Raw genomic sequence first — 17,910 nt, forward strand, 5'->3', positions numbered from 1 at the left:
CCTGAGGGGACCTGCGGAATAGAGAGAATCGCATTTCCAATTATTTTGTTGAATTGCTAATTTAGTTATTGTGCCAGGCGTAATTGTGATGGGTATTGGGTGTGCAATTCAATTTGTTTTAAATATTTGTGGGAAGGCTGATCGGTAATGGAGCTGACCTATTTCGCGGCCTAAATTGAGAGAAAGGACTCCAGCACGCACACAAACACCCCGAGTGGGGGGGGGGAGGGGGAAAGCGCAGTGACAAAGCGGCGGTTGTTTTGTTTCCGTTTTTATTTTGATCTCTCTTCATCTCTCTTAAGACGGCTGAAGCAACAAAAGGTTTAAATTAAAAGATGATGGCCCTTTGATCCTCCTGCTTTTGAAGGCTTCAGGGCTACCCTTTGGGGCATTTTTAAAATATGTAGATATTTTAGGGTAAAGTGTTTAAATCTGCATTTGGAGAGTTCAGAGGGAGTCGCCTCTTTCTTTTTTGCTCTGGTATCTGTTTTTGTTTTGACAATTTTGATAAAATGTAACACCATTTCGTCTTAAATTAGGCACAAAGGGGTTTTTTTTTATTTTAAACAAAATAAATTAAAAGGGATCTGTTTGGGAGTAAACAGAGCTATTTACGCATCCCGCTTACCTAGTAGGGGGGAAATGGTTCCATTACGTTACACCTGCAATTAAATCCAGTTGAATAACTGGGAACTGGCTGTCTGTGCAGCCACTTGTAAAACAGTTTTAATGGACAAAATTGTGCCCGAACGTTAAGAGGTGCGTTTTGTTTGATCTCCAAGCAGCCTGATGTGGAGGTAGGTGAGGTGTGGGGCTTCAAGTGATTAATGTACTCAGATTTCTGCATTGAAAATAAAATTCTGTATATAGAAACCTCCAAATTTTGCAAATCTGCTAAAGTACATTAAGTTAATATTTTGTTCTGTGTTTTATTCTCCTCCCTCCGTCTTAATAGGTTAAAAAAAGCTTAGAAAAAAATACTAAACCGCATTTGTGAGCTCTGGTTTACACTAAGCAAAGAGATTCTTGGATTATGCCATGCTAGACTACTGATGGGGGTGTGTGTGATCTTAAATAATCTCCCCCACAAAAAAGCACCCCAAAGTCCATGCATGTAGAAGATCAGAATGTCAGGGTAAAGGCTCTTCTCCCTGACCTGCTTGTTTTCTATAGGCAGGAATTTGGAGCGGAGCAGTTGTGGGGGGCACTCCTATGGGGAAACGTGTGTGGCTGTGCTTACAGGCTTGAGTTCTCTTGTGCTCTGCTGTGGCTTCTGTAACTGTGGCCTACCTGTGGGCTGTCTTTTCCCGTATTTTCCTTCCCAGGAACTAAGATCACTGGAAGAGGCCCGCCCGACTGTCCCATCAGTCAAGGAAGCTCATTTGGAAGAGACTTTTCAGTGGCAGCGCCACAGTTCTGGAGCAACCGCCCCAGGGAGGTGCGCCTGGCCCTCTCACTTGATCTTTGGGAGCCAGCTGAAGACTGTTCCAAGAAAGCGACCGATTTCTCACTAGGCTTATTCCGGTCTTGGAGTCCTTTTTCCCCTGGTGCTGCCGCGGGGCTGCGTCTTGTCCCACCTCTTTCCTGAGGCAAGCAGAAACAGAGGATCTTGTTTGCTGCAGGAAAGAGGCAGGGCAACTCGCAGCCCTGCAACAGCTTGTGCGAAATTGGACAAAGCACCAGGGGGAAAAGGGCTCAGACACTGGAACAAGCCTAGTGTGAAATCAGTCTGTATTTGGTTAAGTTTACTAGCAATCCTGAATTGTGATTTTAAATTTTGGCTTTAGGTATTTTAATGTATGCTACTGTATCTATATTGGAAATCGCCTTGAGCTTCGTGAGGAAGAAAGGTGACTAATCAATATATTAAATAAAATGCTTGGGCAACAACTTGAGTTCAGCAGAATAGAAATGTTTTAAATGGATTCATAAATAAAGAGGGAGAAGATGCTAGTTGCTTAAAAAAATGGCCAAGCAGATTTTCTGCTTCTGACAAAAAGAGGGAGAAGGTAAATATTAGAAGAACTTGGTGCGTGCAGCAAAGCTGCTGCATCCCATACAAAACCGCTGGACTGGGCCAGAGGATGGAAGTATGGAAAGGAAGGGCCGTGGTTCCACCATCTGCCAATGATTCTCCTTAACAGCAGCAACACAGAACCTGAGGTTTGTCTTTGCCTAAAGGGTTTCCAAGGTACTCTGGGTTACAGGGCCATTCTTGTAGATGACTGCAAGATAGGCTGCATCACAGCAATGAGGTGCAGAATTCTGAGAGAGACTTTTGTTGACCTCCAGGGGTCAAAGTAGGATATGCATCTTAAGGCCTTTCAAAATTTGCTTCGTTGTGACCAGCTGGGGAGGGACGGAACAACTGATTGTAAAATGAAAAGCCATGCTCCAGAACCCAGATATTGTCTGATTGTTTTTATTAAAAGAAACTTGAGGTAAGTTATTCAGAACATATGCCAGTAACACTTCAGTTGGTTGGGTGAACAGGACTCTTGCATTCCTGTGTGTCTTCCAAAGATGCAGTCGGCAGGACCAGCATCCTTCTGCTACACCAGGCTGGCCATTGGCAGGTATCTCCCCCTCCCCACCCCACCCCACCCCAGTCCAAACTGCTGGGGGGAAACACAAAAGGCCATTTTTTTTTTCAGCAAAGTGGGCCACCAACAAACCACAACCCAAAGAGCCGTCACCCTTGGAAGCTGACTTGAGGGTCAGTGAAGAGCTAGGCCATTTTTGCCAAATGAGATGGTTGGGATTAGCTGCACCCCACCCCACCCCCGCTCAAATCTGTCACCTGTTGGGAAGCAAGTGGATTCCACGGCCGATGACCAGGAGAAAAGCCAGTGGCAGAAGCTCCACTTTGCATCACTCCAGTGTGCCCACCTGTGGCTCTGTCAGTGGTAGAAAGCAGGGGCCCTCTTTCCTGGTGTCCACCAAGTGTTTGTAGAAGGCAGAGCTTTTGCCCAGCAAGGCATCTGATAGGCTCTGTGGATTCTGGAAACTGTTGCTTTGGTGGCAGCTGCCAGCACAAGGATCTTCACTGCATGGTTGAAGGTCACCTGTTGGGAAGCTAGTGGGGGGGGGGGTGCCCATTTTGTGCCTGGTTGTTCTTCCTCTGGCAGATGTTTTGCGGTTACTCCCTGCATCGGAATCCCAAAGGTTCCCACTGCCTCAAAAAGAAGGCTCTAAAGGGTTACTTTTTGATTTTAAAAAAGGAACACAAACTGACTATGCTTCCCGGAGCCCCTCTTGGGACTGGGCAGGGCAGAACGGATTTTCTCAAACCCCCCCCCCCCTTGATGTGAATTAAGTGGAAACAGACCCCCGGGGGGAGGGGCCACCGTCTTAACAGGGGCAGGCTTGGGGGTGTGGCAGTCCTTCAAGCCGAAAGAGCAGGACCCAGCCCCTTTCGTGGGGAAACTGAGGCCTGATGCTACAAAAACCAGTGTTTTCTAAACAGCAAGGCTTGTGCCCACGACTTTGTCATGCATCCATCACAGGGCAGATCATCTGGGGATGTAACTGAGGCCCCCCGCTCAACCTGGGGGGGGAAGAGGAAAGTGGAGCAGGGAGAAACACTCCCCCCCCTAAGTCCGGCTCAAGCTCCTTTGCATGTTCCCACACAAGACTTTGTTCCAGAAAGAAACCAGTTCCAAACACCCCCTCTTCCCCTCTCCCCCCCCACTTTATGTGACAGAGGATCTACCCTGCTCTCCTAAGAGATCTATGGGCAAGGGGGGGGGTCCACAGCAGGCTCATGCTTGCCTTGTTCTAGAGTTCGGGAGCTTTAGGCTGCAACTTTCCTGGGCGCACCTCCAAAACCGAATGAAGGGAATGTCGCCTCTTAAGGCTGCCTCCGCTGCACACAGGAATGGCTAGGAAGGTGGGCTGTCACTGAGGATCGCTGCGGCTTCTATGGCAACGAATATTTGTTTCCCACGGGAGATAAAAACCTGACAAACAAGGGGGCAAAGGAGTTTAGGTCTTTGGCCCAGCCAAGGAGAGAGCAGCAGATTACAATTCTGCACATAAACCGGGTGGCCAGCAGAGGTGAGGATCTCAAAGCCAGTGGGGCAAAGCAGAGGTTTCTACCTACGGATGCCAATTCTGGGTGGGGAATTCCTGGAGATTTGGGAGTGGAGCCAAGGGAGGGCAGGGTGGGGGAGGGGCCTTAGACAGTGTGATACCATGGAAGCCACCCTCCAAAGCCACCATTTTCTCCAGGGGAACTGAAGAAAAGCTGTAGTTCCAGGATATCTCAAGGTTGGCAACCCTACGTTCTGGCCCACAGACCGATACTGTTGGCAAACACTGGACAGAGACGGTTGGGAGGGCAGGAATAGTTAATGAAGTGACAACCACACCGGACAGACGTAGGTGCAGGGCTTGAGCTGCTGTGGCCCCTTAGATCAAGAAAGCAGATGAGGGGGCCTGTAAGACCTCGGGGTACCGCAGACCCGTCATCATCTCTTGCAGGTGCCGTGCAAACAACAGTTAGCTGACACACTGGTCCATTCACACTCTGTTAAATAAATAGGTACCAGACTGACATCCATAAGTTAACTGGTTGGGAGCCTGTATTCCCGAAGGCTTTCGGAACTGGCGAGGGTGCTCTCTCCAGTCCAAGTCTCTGATTTGTGTGTTTCTTGTTTTGTTTTTAAAAAGGAAGAAAATTTAAAAAGTCCTTTTCCAGCATTTCCCCACACAAAGGGATGCAAAAGTCAGGAAGGCAAGAAGGGGAGCAGTGGAGCCCGTTCCGCCAGGCAGGCAGGCCCTGCGGCCGCTTACGTCGAGGCCGGGGAGTCCATTGTTGAGAGAATGCGCACAATCTCGGCCCGCTGAGTCGCCGATATATGCTGAGTCATGTGGACGATGGAATCCATGGCAACCTCCGGATTGGCTTGGATCAAACTAGGATAAGAGTGGGGGAGAGAATGCAGGTCAGGTGGTTTGCGGCTTCTTGGGGGAAGCAGAGAACAGAGTCACTCCGCGTGGCTCAGAGACTGAACCAGCTGGGAGGTGGCTCGGCCCCCCAGGCAGAGGGTTGTTGGTGCCGCCCTGGGCTTTTTTTCTGGGGGGACACACCAGGGCAGAGTTCCAGAACCTCTTGGGGGAAACCACATTTTCAAAAAAATGTCTAAAAATGCACGAGAGGCACCTTTGAGCCAACAAAGTACGTTAAAGCACAGTGGCTTTAAGGTTAGCGTTCAGCGTTAGGCACCAAAAGCAAGACCCGAAAAAGAACTGAGGAAGTTGGTGACAGGCTTAAAGTTTGAAAGCTGCTTTAGAGGTAAGTCCGCAGTGCATGAACACAATATCGTTCCAAAGAATCGCGTGTGTTTCGCCTTCATTTCCCTCTTCAGAGTTCCGGCACCTCTTTCCCCAGAAAAAAAGCCCTGCTATGTTGACCAACAGTGTCGTTTCCTTGAGGGGCATTTCCCAGGAAGGAAAACCTTTTCTGTGGGTCTCCAAGCAGGAAATGGGATGGGGATGAGGGGGACAGGGGAGAGACAAGGAACCTTGGGAAGAGGCAGGGAGGGAGCTAAAAGCGGCAGAATAAAGGTTCTCTGGGAAAACTAGCCACAGCTTGGCCTGCAGGTTGTAGATGGGGGTTGGGGTGGCACAAGCTGGTCTTTACCAATCATGTGAAGCCCTCAAGTAAGGAGGAAGGGAGGGGAGGAGATGGGGCATGATGCTTTCCTGACCAGCCCAGGGGTTCCCAACATGGCCATGGTGCCCCCCACCCCTTTCCACGTGTTCGGTGGGCCAGGTGGGGCTTTGCTTCTGATTAGCCACTGGAGATCTGATTGGCTGTGCAGATCTTCAAAAGGGTTGCTTTGACAGCAGCTGCTGCAACAACCTAAGAATCTTCACTGTGTGACTGAAGGGAAACCATGTTCATTGCAGAAAATATTTTAAGATGGTATTTTCATTTTAAAAGGCGCCCTGTTATACAGACCACCCTGTGTCCCAATTCTGAAGCAGCCAAAGGTGGGGGACCTCTGGACTCGTAGAACCAGCCACAGCCCCCCCCCCCCTTTCCAAGGGTTGCCTCACCTTCGTATCTGCTTGAGGATGTAGTCTCGGGAGATGTACTTGATGTTCTCGTCCACCACCGAGCGGCTGCCCTCCTCCTCCGCCAGCTGCTTCTCCAGCCACTCCACCAGGTCCTTGTTGTTGTCCCACAAGTATGCCTGCCAGACCAGACCAGACCAGACGTCGTCATTGCTCCAGCCATGACCAGGGGGGGGGGGTTCCTACAGATCAACCGTCTCCCCACTGCAGAAACACACACACACTCTTTCTCTCTCGATGGGTGCAATCCGATTAAGTGGCTCCACCAAGAAGAGGATTGGCACAAAACGTACTGCCCGCCCTTCTTCTCAGTGTGTTTAGCTAGACAAGATGAACCCCATAGAGAAGGTTCTCCTCCGAAAAGCCCTCCCCTGCCTTCTCTCCAGTGCTGGCTGCTGGGCATTTGCTTGAGGGAGCTATGCTGGCGCAACAGGGCCAGATCTCGGGGTGCTGGCTGAGGGGGACGGGGCTAGCTACACCTGCCCTCCCAAACCACCTGTTAAGCATTGTTTGGGCCCTTACCCCAGCTCCTTCCTCTTCCTGCCCCTAAGGAGAAGAGTGCCCTTTGCTGGCTGGCCCAGACACACCGAGTCTCATCAGCTCTCAGAAGCTAAGCAGGGTTGGCAAGAGCTTAGATGAGAGGCCTCCAATGATGCCCGGGTGATGGCAAGCCCCGCCTCTGCACACCTCTTGCTTTGGAAGCCTCCCAGCGGATTGCCATAACTTGGCTGCAGTTCAACAGCCTTTTTGGCCACCAAGCAGAAAAGCAGAGGGCCCCACCACAGCCATGTTGCAGGAGCTCAACAACAAACGGAGCAGCTGAACAGCACCTGGAGGCCTGGGAGTGCAGCACATGTGCCTTCGAGTTATAATCCCTTCCACCACTGCCCCAGAAGCTGGGCATTATTACCCCAACATTACAGCTGAGCAGGGCTGGGCAAGTTTGCCTGAGCCTCACTCCTCAGTCCAAGGCAGAGGCCAGGGCTCCCCTGTGTGCAGCCACCATGCTAGGCTAGCTGCCTGCCACTGTATCCAATCCAAAGGTCCCTGGGTGGGACACAGGGCCACCCTGCCCAGATGCAGAAGGGCACCACTGCTCTGAGACTTTAGCTTGGAGAAACGTCGACTGCGGGGTGACATGATGGAGGTTTACAAGATTCTGCATGGGATAGAGAAGGTAGAGAAAGACGGGCTTTTCTCCCTTTCTCACAATACAAGAACTCGGCATTCAATTAAATTGCTGAGCAGTCGGATTAGAACGGATAAAAGGAGGTACTTCTTCACCCAAAGGGTGATTAACGTGGAATTCACTGCCACAGGAGGTGGTGGCGGCTGCAAGCATAGCCAGCTTCAAGAGGGGATTGGATAAGCATCTGGAGCAGAGGTTCATCAGTGGCTATTAGCCACAGTGTATTGTTGGAACTCTCTGTCTGGGGCAGTGATGCTGTGTAATCTTGGTGCTTGGGGGGCACAGTGGGAGGGCTTCCAGTGTCCTGGCCCCACTGATGGGTTTCCTGATGGCAGATGGGGGGGAGGGTTTTTGGAAGTCCCCACTAATGAGCATGGAGATCTCGAGGCTTCTAGTGTTTTTTGGCCACCGTGTGACACAATGTGTTGGACTGGATGGGCCATTGGCCTGATCCAACATGGCTTCTCTTATGTTCTAACAGCCGAGACTCATTTCTTTCTGAATTAAAGTGAGGAGGCGCACCTCACTCTCTCTCCCACAAAAGACTGGCATTTAGCATGTCACTGCTCTGAAAGGAACCCAAACTCCAAGAATCACTGTTGTGAGCCTGTCACCTCTGAGCGCAGAAGAACATCACGAATGCTCATGCTGGGTCAGACCAGTGGTTCACCCAGGCCAGCATCCTGCCTCCCACAGAGGACAGCCCGTTGCCCTGGAGAGCCAGCCCACAGGGCACAAAGGCCAAGGCCCTCCCCTATGTTGTCTCCTAACCACGAGTATCAAGAGGTTTCCTATCTCTGGACATGGAGATTCCTTTTGCTCACCAGGGCTAGTAGCCATTGACGGACTTCTCCTCCACGCACCTGTCCAGTTCTCTTGTAAAGTCACTGGAGATTGCAGCAGTTGCTGCCTCCAGTGGCACAACTCCCCAACTGAAAACCTAACTGTCAATCCAGTCCAAATCCAATATCTTCAACTGTTCACTGACTAAAGACTGTCCTTTGCGTCTTGCTCACCAACTCCCTTGGGGGCTCCTGAGTCCTGGTGTTGTGGGAGAGGGACAAAAGGCTCCCTCTAGCCACTTTTTCTTCATCCCATCCATAACGTTATAAACCTCTATCATGGGCAAGCAGTTCTGCTGTCAAAAAGAGGGGCTGAGCCGCATCCAGTGCAGAGATGCAGAATTATCACCCTGACTTAAAAGCAGACTGGAAGGAAGCAAGAGCAGAACAGAGACTCATGCCAGGCACAGAGGACAGTCTCTTCTGGAAGCAGGTATTAGTTTTTCATTTTTTCTTTCAGTGCCCAGGGAAGGGAGGGAGAAATAGAGAGGCTGAAAATGACTCATGCAGAGAAATCTAAGCTTCCACGCAGCTCCAGTGTAACAAGTATTCATAAAACATAATTCAGAAGCCGCTGCAGAATTCTCTCCAAAGCATGACTTTTATTCTAAGCAAGTTTCTAGTTCTCATTAGCAGCAAAATGAAAAAGGGAAACTGTTTTCACACACAGGATTCGATTTCTCCTGCTTGTAACCCATCGAGAAACCTAACCCCCATTTTAGTGGTGGAGAGCATTATGAGAGGGGTCAAAGTGTCACCAGCCACAGAAAAAAGATCACAGTGGCAAATCATTTTCTTTCTTTTTCTGTGGCAAGATCATTTAGCTCAGTATTTGCTAGGTAGTTGACTACATAATCATTCCGGAGTGTGTTAGAAGCCTAATAGCCTTCTCGCTGCTTCTCTTCGCCTCTCATTTTCTTTACAAATCATTTAAGAATCGTTAATGGTTTCCGGAAAAACCAAGTACCACCATTAGCGCTCATTCATATTTATGTCATTTTATTTGGGTAATTAAACACAAAAGCTCGTCATTTAAAGGTGCACTATCCTTCTCTGTTATCGCTAACGAAGTCAAAGTCAGAATGACAATGAATTCTGCATCATGATTTAATAGGTGGGCAGGGTTAAAAAAAAACCCCCAGATGAAGCATCTCCAGCGCCTGCGGGGGGGGGGGGGGGGTGGAGGGGGAGGGGAGGAAACAGCTGCTGTGCTCCTTGAACCCCTGGCCTGCCAGTTCTGCAGTGGTCCAGTGAAACACACCATGGGGTATGCAAAGACGACACACAAAAAAGACTGGCTTCAGAAAATGGGCCCTTTGCTGGCAGCACATGCAAGGACAAAGGACAGACTCTGTTCTTCTTAGCCCAGGCCATGGTGACGAGGGGGATATCAGGAAGACAGAGAAGAGGAGGGCAGAAAACAGCAGTACTTTAGACAGGTGCATCTTCAAAGTCCTCAGTACAGACAGGGCCACAAAGGCAGACTAGGTGACTGCCTAGGGTGCTGGCCTTCTGGGGGCACCAAATTGGGCACCCCCCATGTGACTCAGTGATGTCACCAGTGCAAGGGGAGGATGCCGGAAGTCAGCCTTGCCTAGGGTGCCAGACAGTCCAGGGCTGGCCCTGAGTACATGTGCTTTCCCAGCTGACAGAGGTATTCCCTTCTCCCCCAAATAAAGTAGGAAACTTTTGTTTTCCTTACTCTTAAGAACCCTCCTTGATTATGTTGACTTGTTTTAACTACAGCTAGAAACTATTTTCAAATGGTGTAGTGGTTAAGTGTGCGGACTCTTATCTGGGAGAACCAGGTTTGATTCTCCCCTCCTCCACTTGCAGCTGCTGGAATGGCCTTGGGTCAGCCTGAGCTCTCTCAGGAGTTATCCTTGAAAGGGCAGCTGCTGGGAGAGCCCTCTCAGCCCCACCCACCTCACAGGGTGTCTGTTGTGGGGGAGGAAGGGAAAGGAGATTGTGAGCCGCTCTGAGGTTCAGAGTGGAGGGCTGGATATAAATCCAATATCATCTTCTTCTCAAGAACCTGTGTGATTAAAGTGGTTATAGTCCTGGACTACACTCTGGGAGATCCAGGTTCGAATCACCACTCTTCCATGGAAGTTGGCTGGATGACCTAGGGCCAGATGGCAGTTGGTGAGAATAAAAAGCAGGGAGCAGGACCATGGCAGTTAGCCATGCTAGATCCCAGAGGGGAGAAAAGCAGAGTAGAAGGGTCTAAACTAGCCTGTCTGTGCGTCCTGCAGTCCTTCCAAATATAAGGAGGGGATAAAACATGGTACTGTAAGGAGCTGAAAAATTATATGCAGCCGCCTCCCCAGTCTAGTATTTTATACCAAGCCACATATTCTTTGTTGTTTTATTTTTCAAGATTTATCCGAAATGATGATGGCTAGAAATACAATAGCACACTGGCAGAGGACATGATTTATACATAGATGCCCCTAGATTCCTCCCACGACCTCCAGCTAAAGGATCTCCTGGGAATGTCCTCTCTCTGCAAGGGAGGCAAAGTACGGTGTGGGGACCCCCCACTTCCCAGAAGGACATGGGCTTTGTGAGAGCTTCGTTGGGGGGAGGAGGAGTCATGTGAAAAGTGCCCTCTCCCACTGATGTAAAAGGAACAGGGGCTGTTTCTTGAGTTAATCTTTTGGTCCTGACAGCTAGAGATTGTTAAGTCCCTAAAATTACAGAACAGCTGTGATAATGCAGTGTCCTTTTCCAAATACGCACTAGCAAGAACCACACAGTCACACCATCCCTCTGACTGAAGAAAAGGCAAGGCAGAGATTAAAAAAGCATTTCTCCTATGAAAACGGGTCTCATCGATGAGCCCCTCACAGGGTTCCTGAGAGGATGAATCTGGACATTACATGCCTGGACCCTGTCTGGGGGGACAACAGGGACGTGCTGTAGGTGGGGCTGCCCTTGAAAAACTGACCAGGTGCAGAATAGGACCTCTCAGGCAATCCGGACCTCACTGCAGCTCTTGGCTACCAACTTATTTCTGAGCAGGAGCTGGTTTTGACCTTCAGGCTCCACTACAGCCTGAGTTTGGCATGGCTCGGGGGGGGGGGGGGAATTCTCCCACATATCCCCCAATGGAGAATAAGCATCAGCCATTACACGCAGTGTCCTCATCCAGGTTAACCTCAGCCAAGAACCTGCACTGCAGGATTCTCTTACAGGCCTGGTCTGCTGAGACATCCAAGTAGCTCGAGGGTAACATACCTTGTGTCAGGCTCAGACTTACATCATTTGCCCCAGCTAGCTCCTAACTCCTCCCCCCCACACACACACCCTTTAGCAGAGGGGCTGTGGCTCAGTAGAAGAGTGTCTGCTTGGCATGTTGAAAGTCCCAGGTTCAATCCTGGGCAGCATCTCCAGTTAAAAGGACCTAGTGGTAGGTGCATGAAAGATCTGAGACCCTGGAGAGCCACTGCCACTCTAAGCAGACAAGACAGACTTTGATGGATCTGATTCAGTATAAGGCAAGTTCATGTGTGCATTCTTTTAACATTGTCATTTGGGGAGGGACGGTGGCTCAGTGGTAGAGCATCTGCTTGGGAAGCAGAAGGTCCCAGGTTCAATCCCTGGCATCTCCAACTAAAAAGGGTCCAGGCAAATAGGTGTGAAAAGACAATACTGACTTTGATGGACCAAGGGTTAGGTCAGTATATTCAGTATAAGGCAGCTTCATATGTTCATCACTGGGCAGTTTTAATGATTTCATAGAGCTCTGCTAAACATTCGATTGCATTTGTGGGAAGCGGGTGGATTTGAGGGGTTAAAATGTTCACTGATGCCCACCCTTTCATCTTCCTGCACTCCAATTGGCTATTTTCCCAACAAACACTCCCCCCACACACTTGGGTGCCAATTTTCTTTTCTTTTCTGATATTATACCAGCCAATTAAGGGCCACATCATGCATTCTATGCAGTTACGGTGCCATGTAGCCAATCAGACCAGGCTACACAACAACAGCTCAGTTCAGGAAGTCTAGTTTGCCCATAAAATTAATACTCAGCTCTCCATCTACCACTCACATTCTGGTTTCCTCCCACAAGTCCCACTTTCATCCTGGCTAACCACAGCTAGCGGAGTGGCCAGCATTCAGGCGATCCCACTAACCACAGTTTGCTTAAGTGTGGTTTTCATGGAGGAGGAGGAGGAAGAAGACTGCAGATTTATACCCCGCCCTTCTCTCTGAATCAGAGTCTCAGAGCGGCTTACAAATCTCCTTTATCTCCTTCCCCCACAACAGACACCCTGTGAGGTGGGAGGGACTGAGAGAGCTCTCACAGCAACTGCCCTTTCAAGGACAACTCCTATGAGGGTTATGGTTGACCCAAGGCCATTCCAGCAGCTGCAAGTGGAGGAGTGGGAAATCAAACCCAGTTCTGCCAGATAAGAGTCCGTGCACTTAACCACTGCATCAAACTGGTTCACTTATGGCCCTTAAGGCAGGGAAGCAGCATTTGAATCTAAATAAATCAGCAAAACATGTAATGTCTTAAAATGAACTAAAATCAGGGGGGTCAGAGGAAAGTGGATAGAGGTGGTCCGTGTGGCACCCCCACTGCCCTCATACGGCATGGATGGGGGGGGGGAGGGACAGTGTGCACAGCCAGGTAAGTGAATTACAACTGCAGGCTTTGTGAGTACAGGAAGCAATGTTTTTTAGCATCTATTTAGGTTATTTATAGTCTGCCTTCCTCGCAGAGAGTCAAGGCAGATTACAGAGTGTAAGTCAAGTACTATCAACAGGATGGAACATAACATAAGAGAAGCCATGATGGATCAGGGAACATCCAATGGACAGTACAATGAGTCTGAAGTGTGACTTCTGCTCATCCAGGAAAACCCAAAACACTTTGGCCTGTTGAAGCCTTTTCTAAAAATGGCCAAGAGGAGGGTGCACATTTTGTATTGGGGGGGGGGGGGGGATATTCACAAGAAGCTCCCTTTGGGTTCATTTTACCAATGGCTTACATCGGTATGTTTTCAATTATTGGTTGTAAGCCATCCTGAATAAATGAATCTAAATAAATCGGCAAAACATAATACGGATTATCAAACTTGCATTGTGATATAGTATAATTAATAGTGTAATAATAGGGGGCTGTCAACCAACCAAGGGTTTTGAGTTGATCTGACTTTCAGCTGATTACACTCAAATAAATGTGTGTATTGCCAAATCATCGATATGGCTGTCTTGTGGAAAGTGGCATTGTTTCAGCTATAGGGTAAGTCACACTTTAACACGCAGGCTATGTTTAATACCGTTTGGGAATCCAGAAATCACCTGCCCCACTGAGATACCAGAGCCAAAAATGGATTTAGAAAAGAAAAGAAGCAAATTCAAATCCCACTAGTATTTTTGGAAGACTGAGACTTGAAAGAGCATCAACATTGACTTCAGCTTTGTCAACGGCATTGATGGAGCCCGGCCAATCTACTGGATAGTGCTTCTTACTAGTGTTCCCTCTAAGCTGAGTTAGTGTGAGTTAGCTCATCATTTTTTAGCTTCCAGCTCAAACATTTTTGTCTTTGCTCAGGAGAAATAGCCCCAGAGCAAACTAATTTATGCACTAGTTCACAACTCTAATGCCAGTAGCTCACAAAGCAGAATTTTTGCTCACAAGAATAGCCACCTTCAAGAGGGGGTTAGATAAAAAATATGGAGCAGAGGTCCATCAGTGGCTATTAGCCACAGTGTGTATATGTATGTGTATATATATAATTTTCTTTTGGCCACTGTGTGACACAGAGTGTTGGACTGGATGGAGCCATTGGCCTGATCTAACATGGCTTCTCTTATGTTCTTATATTCTTAAAACTCCACGGCTTAGAGGGAGCACTGGTTCTTACTATCAAAAAGAATGAGAGCTGCTGTGGCACCCCCAAAAGGCAAACCCAAAGCAAACCCCACCTCCCGGTGAAAGTTTCCTCTTTCACTGAATTTGGCAAAGGGAGGGGGGAACTGGAGCTTTTGTGGCTCGACACCCAGGCAGTGGCCTCCAACCTCAACCCCACCAATGAATCGGGAGGCAGGTTTTGAACCCGCCATCAAAGCTCCCATTCATTAATCTTCTGAAGATATTTATTAAGAGCCTGCAATGTTAAGAAATCATAATCATAAAAAATAACAATTGTTTGCAATGATCGTTATTCTAAACTCACACCCGCCACTTCTGCGCCTGCTGACCGCGACCGCCTCTGCATACCAATGGAGGTGTTCCCAGCAAGCTCCCTCCCCACCTCCTCCCCCAGCCCAGACCTGCAAATGCCTGCCACTCGGCAGACCTGGGTGATGCTGGGATTTGCTCAAGAATCTCAAAAGCTTTTAGTTTAGGCGAATATTTAATACTCTTATTAATCATTTTTAATCCGTTTGCCTTTAATTAAGAAACAGCATGATGCTTTCCTATCAACATATGCCAGGGAGCAGATTAATTGTGGCTTAAGATAACTCTCCTTGATTGGTGTAATGTATGAGCTAACGAGACACCCGGCTGTAAAAAGAAAGGATGCTCAGACGCTACCTTACAAAGCCCCAAGCCCCTCCCTCCAAGGGGGAAAAAACTTTTCTCCCCTTATACTCTTTCCTTTTCAGTGCCCTCGGGCGCTCGGGATTTGATTTATGTATTTCTTTGTGTGTGTGGCTTCCCCCCTTCCCTTTCTTTAATTCACAAACAAGAAGAACGTAACAGTGAGACCAAAGAACAGCTCTGGGAGATCCCTGTTTTCTTCCTCTGTTTTTAAGGTAGATATATTTTGCAACAGACACAGTGATTGGAGGGTAATATCTTTGTTAGGAAAAGACTACCACCCTCAAGATTAATTCACTGCCTGGAGTAAGTGGTAGGAAATGGCCACAGAAGTTCACGAGAAGAATGGAAGTGGAGGAGTGGGGAATCAAACCTGGTTCTCCCAGATAAGATTTATATCCTGCCCTATACTCTGAATCTCTCAGTGGTCACAATCTCCTTTACCTTCCCTCCCACCACCCAACAAACACCCTGTGAGGTGGGTGGGGCTGAGAGAGCTTTTTACAGCAGCTGCCTATTCAAGGACAACCTCTGCCAGAGCTATGGCTGACCCAAGGCCATTTCAGCAGCTGCAAGTGGAGGAGTGGGGAATCAAACCTGGTTCTCCCAGATAAGATAAGAGTCTGCGCACTTAACCACTACACCAAACTGTGTATCCTAAGAATTTAACGATATTCAGGAAAATGCCAGACATTTACCACAGGGGTCTTTGAACTGGAAATCTCTCTCTCTCCCCTGCGCCCCCCCCCCCGCACATTTGGAAGCCATTCCCATCTGTGGTTTACCTTCACTGTGCCTTCTACTTCCACAAACCAGCGCCTCAACATGGCCTGAATCTGGCCATCTGTTAGTTCAGGGTTGGCATCGTGGATCTTCTTTTTGACCAAGTCTTCCAGAAGAAGGCGCCGGAGCCTCCAATAGAAGAACGTACGGGAGGTTTTCCAATCTAGAATGTCCTGCGTGAGAGAGGGAGAAGAAGTTAAAATGGAGGGAGAGCATAACATGCCAAAAAGAATCTGACCAGACCCAAGGAAACCATGTCTGCCATCTTAATGTAATCTTTAATTTTAGAGATAATTTATTATGTGTGTATTTTCTTGTATGATTTTATCTTGTAACCTGCCCTGAGCTCACATTGGTGGGAAGGGGGGGACATAAATCACACTAATAATACATAAAATAGCATCTCCCCGGCATCTCCAACTAAAAGGGTCCAGGCAAATAGGTGTAAAAAACCTCAGCTTGAGACCCTGGAGAGCCGCTACCAGTCTGAGAAGACAATACTGACTTTGATGGACCAAAAGCCCTGGTGTCTCAGCAGCGGTCAGCCCAGTCGTCATGGGGCTACCAGATGGCAGCTTGCCTTGCATTTCCCCTGCCTTTTAGCTAGATGGAATGCTTCATGTTTTTATGAATTTATTGCTGTCTTGTTGCGAGCCGCTCTGAGCCTGCTTGCGGGACAGAGTGGGATATAAGCAAAAAAAAATTAAAATACAATAAATGTTGTTCACACCCCTCTACGCACTATGGGTGGGGTTTCATTTAAATCATCTGGTCTACATGCCCGCTTATTACAGCCACAAGCATTGACAAGAATGTGTGGAAACGTCCTGATGTACAATACTTGAAACTGAAAAAGTTAATTCCCCTCCTTCCCCGGACAGTTTTGCTGGCCATGCCTGTGGAGAAAGCCCCTGCAGAGTCCGGAAGAGAGCCACCTCTCGAAAATGCCTTGAGGCTGGAACTCACCACTCCCTCTTGTGGCAGGGGCAGCCGTGCAGCCAGGCTTCCAAGGAAGGCCAGGAGGTACGTGATGACGAGAGCAGAGACCGAACCCTCTGAAAGACGTGCTGGGCCTCACCAGCTACAAGGTGGCAAACAACTGAAGTCTACCAGCAGGGGCGCAACAAGGACAGAGGAAGGAGGAGCAAAGGTTGCCCAGATGGCCATAGCCCCCAAACTGCTGGTTGGCCCCATTATGGGTCAGGAAGGAGGGCAGGGGGGGACAGCAGCTGGAGAGAGGAGCCTGGCAGCTCTACAGCATTTAGGGCTCAGCCTTCTGAAGCTAAGGAGGACCTCTTTGGTGCCCAGAAAGATAGGGGTGATAGTAAAGAAGTCAGATGGAGCGTCCCTTCCCTTCCCTTCTAGAGCAGAGGGTGCTACATAAGAACATCAGAGAAGCCATGTTGGATCAGGCCAATGGCCCATCCAGTCCAACACTCTGTGTCACCTAAGAATATAAGAGAAGCCCTGTTGGATCAGGCCAATGGCCCATCCAGTCCAACACTCTGTGTCCCATAAGAACATAAGAGAAGCTCTGTTGGATCAGGCCAATGGCCCATCCAGTCCAACACTCTGTGTCACAGAAGAACATAAGAGAAGCCATGTTGGATCAGGCCAATGGCCCATCCAGTCTGACACTTTTTCTGTGTCACAGTGGCCAAAAAAAACAGGTGCCACCAGGAGGTCCATCAGTAGGGCCTCTTGAAACTCTTTAAGGGTAACTCTCTTGAAGCCCTTCCACTGTTGCCCCTCCCAAGCACCCAGAATACAGAGCATCTCTGCCCCAAACATAAGAAGAAGAAGATATTGGATTTATATCCCGCCCTCCACTCCGAAGAGTCTCAGAGCGGCTCACAATCTCCTTTACCTTCCTCCCTCACAACAGATACCCTGTGAGGTGGGTGGGGCTGAGAGGGCTCTTACAGCAGCTTCCCTTTCAAGGACAACCTCTGCCAGAGCTATGGCTGACCCAAGGCCATTCCAGCAGGTGCAAGTGGAGGAGTGGGGAATCAAACCCGGTTCTCCCAGATAAGAGTCCACACACTTAACCACTACACCAAACTGGCATCAGAGAAGCCATGTTGGATAGGTCAACGGCCCATCCAGTCCAATCCTCTGTGTCACACAGTGGCCAAAAAAACTAGGTGCCATCAGGAGGTCCACCAGTGGGGCCAGGTCACTAGAAGCCCTCCCACTGTTGCTCCCCCCAAGCACCAAGAATACAGAGCATCACTTGCCCCAGATAGAGAGTTCCAACAACAGGCTGTGGCTAAGGGCCACTGATGGACCTCTGCTCCAGATGTTGATCCAATCCCCTCTTGAAGCTGGCTATGCTTGCATCTACTTAAACCCAGGTGAGACAGAGCTATCCCAGCCTGCAAGGTAGACCAAGTGCTGCCCTTTAAGGGATAAAAGGAAACCTGTGACCCCCATTAGCTGGCTCCTGTTCTCAT

General features: G+C 49.0%; 1 protein-coding gene across 2 annotated transcripts in view; it reads right to left on the reverse strand.

The window, feature by feature from the left end:
* Positions 1 to 4,560: 4,560 nt before the first annotated feature.
* ACACA (acetyl-CoA carboxylase alpha) overlaps positions 4,561 to 17,910 on the reverse strand; it is a 291,537-nt gene continuing 278,187 nt past the window's right edge. For both annotated transcript variants that reach the window (XM_060259542.1, XM_060259543.1), the window contains 3 exons: positions 15,460 to 15,630; positions 6,064 to 6,200; positions 4,561 to 4,917 (listed from right to left, as the gene is read on the reverse strand). In XM_060259542.1, coding sequence (XP_060115525.1) covers positions 4,791 to 4,917; positions 6,064 to 6,200; positions 15,460 to 15,630 — 435 coding nt within the window. In that variant the 3' untranslated portion in view covers positions 4,561 to 4,790. The remainder of the gene's footprint in view (positions 4,918 to 6,063; positions 6,201 to 15,459; positions 15,631 to 17,910) is intronic.

Source organism: Heteronotia binoei, chromosome 18 (genome assembly GCF_032191835.1).
Source record: "Heteronotia binoei isolate CCM8104 ecotype False Entrance Well chromosome 18, APGP_CSIRO_Hbin_v1, whole genome shotgun sequence".
NCBI classification, from domain to species: domain Eukaryota; kingdom Metazoa; phylum Chordata; class Lepidosauria; order Squamata; family Gekkonidae; genus Heteronotia; species Heteronotia binoei.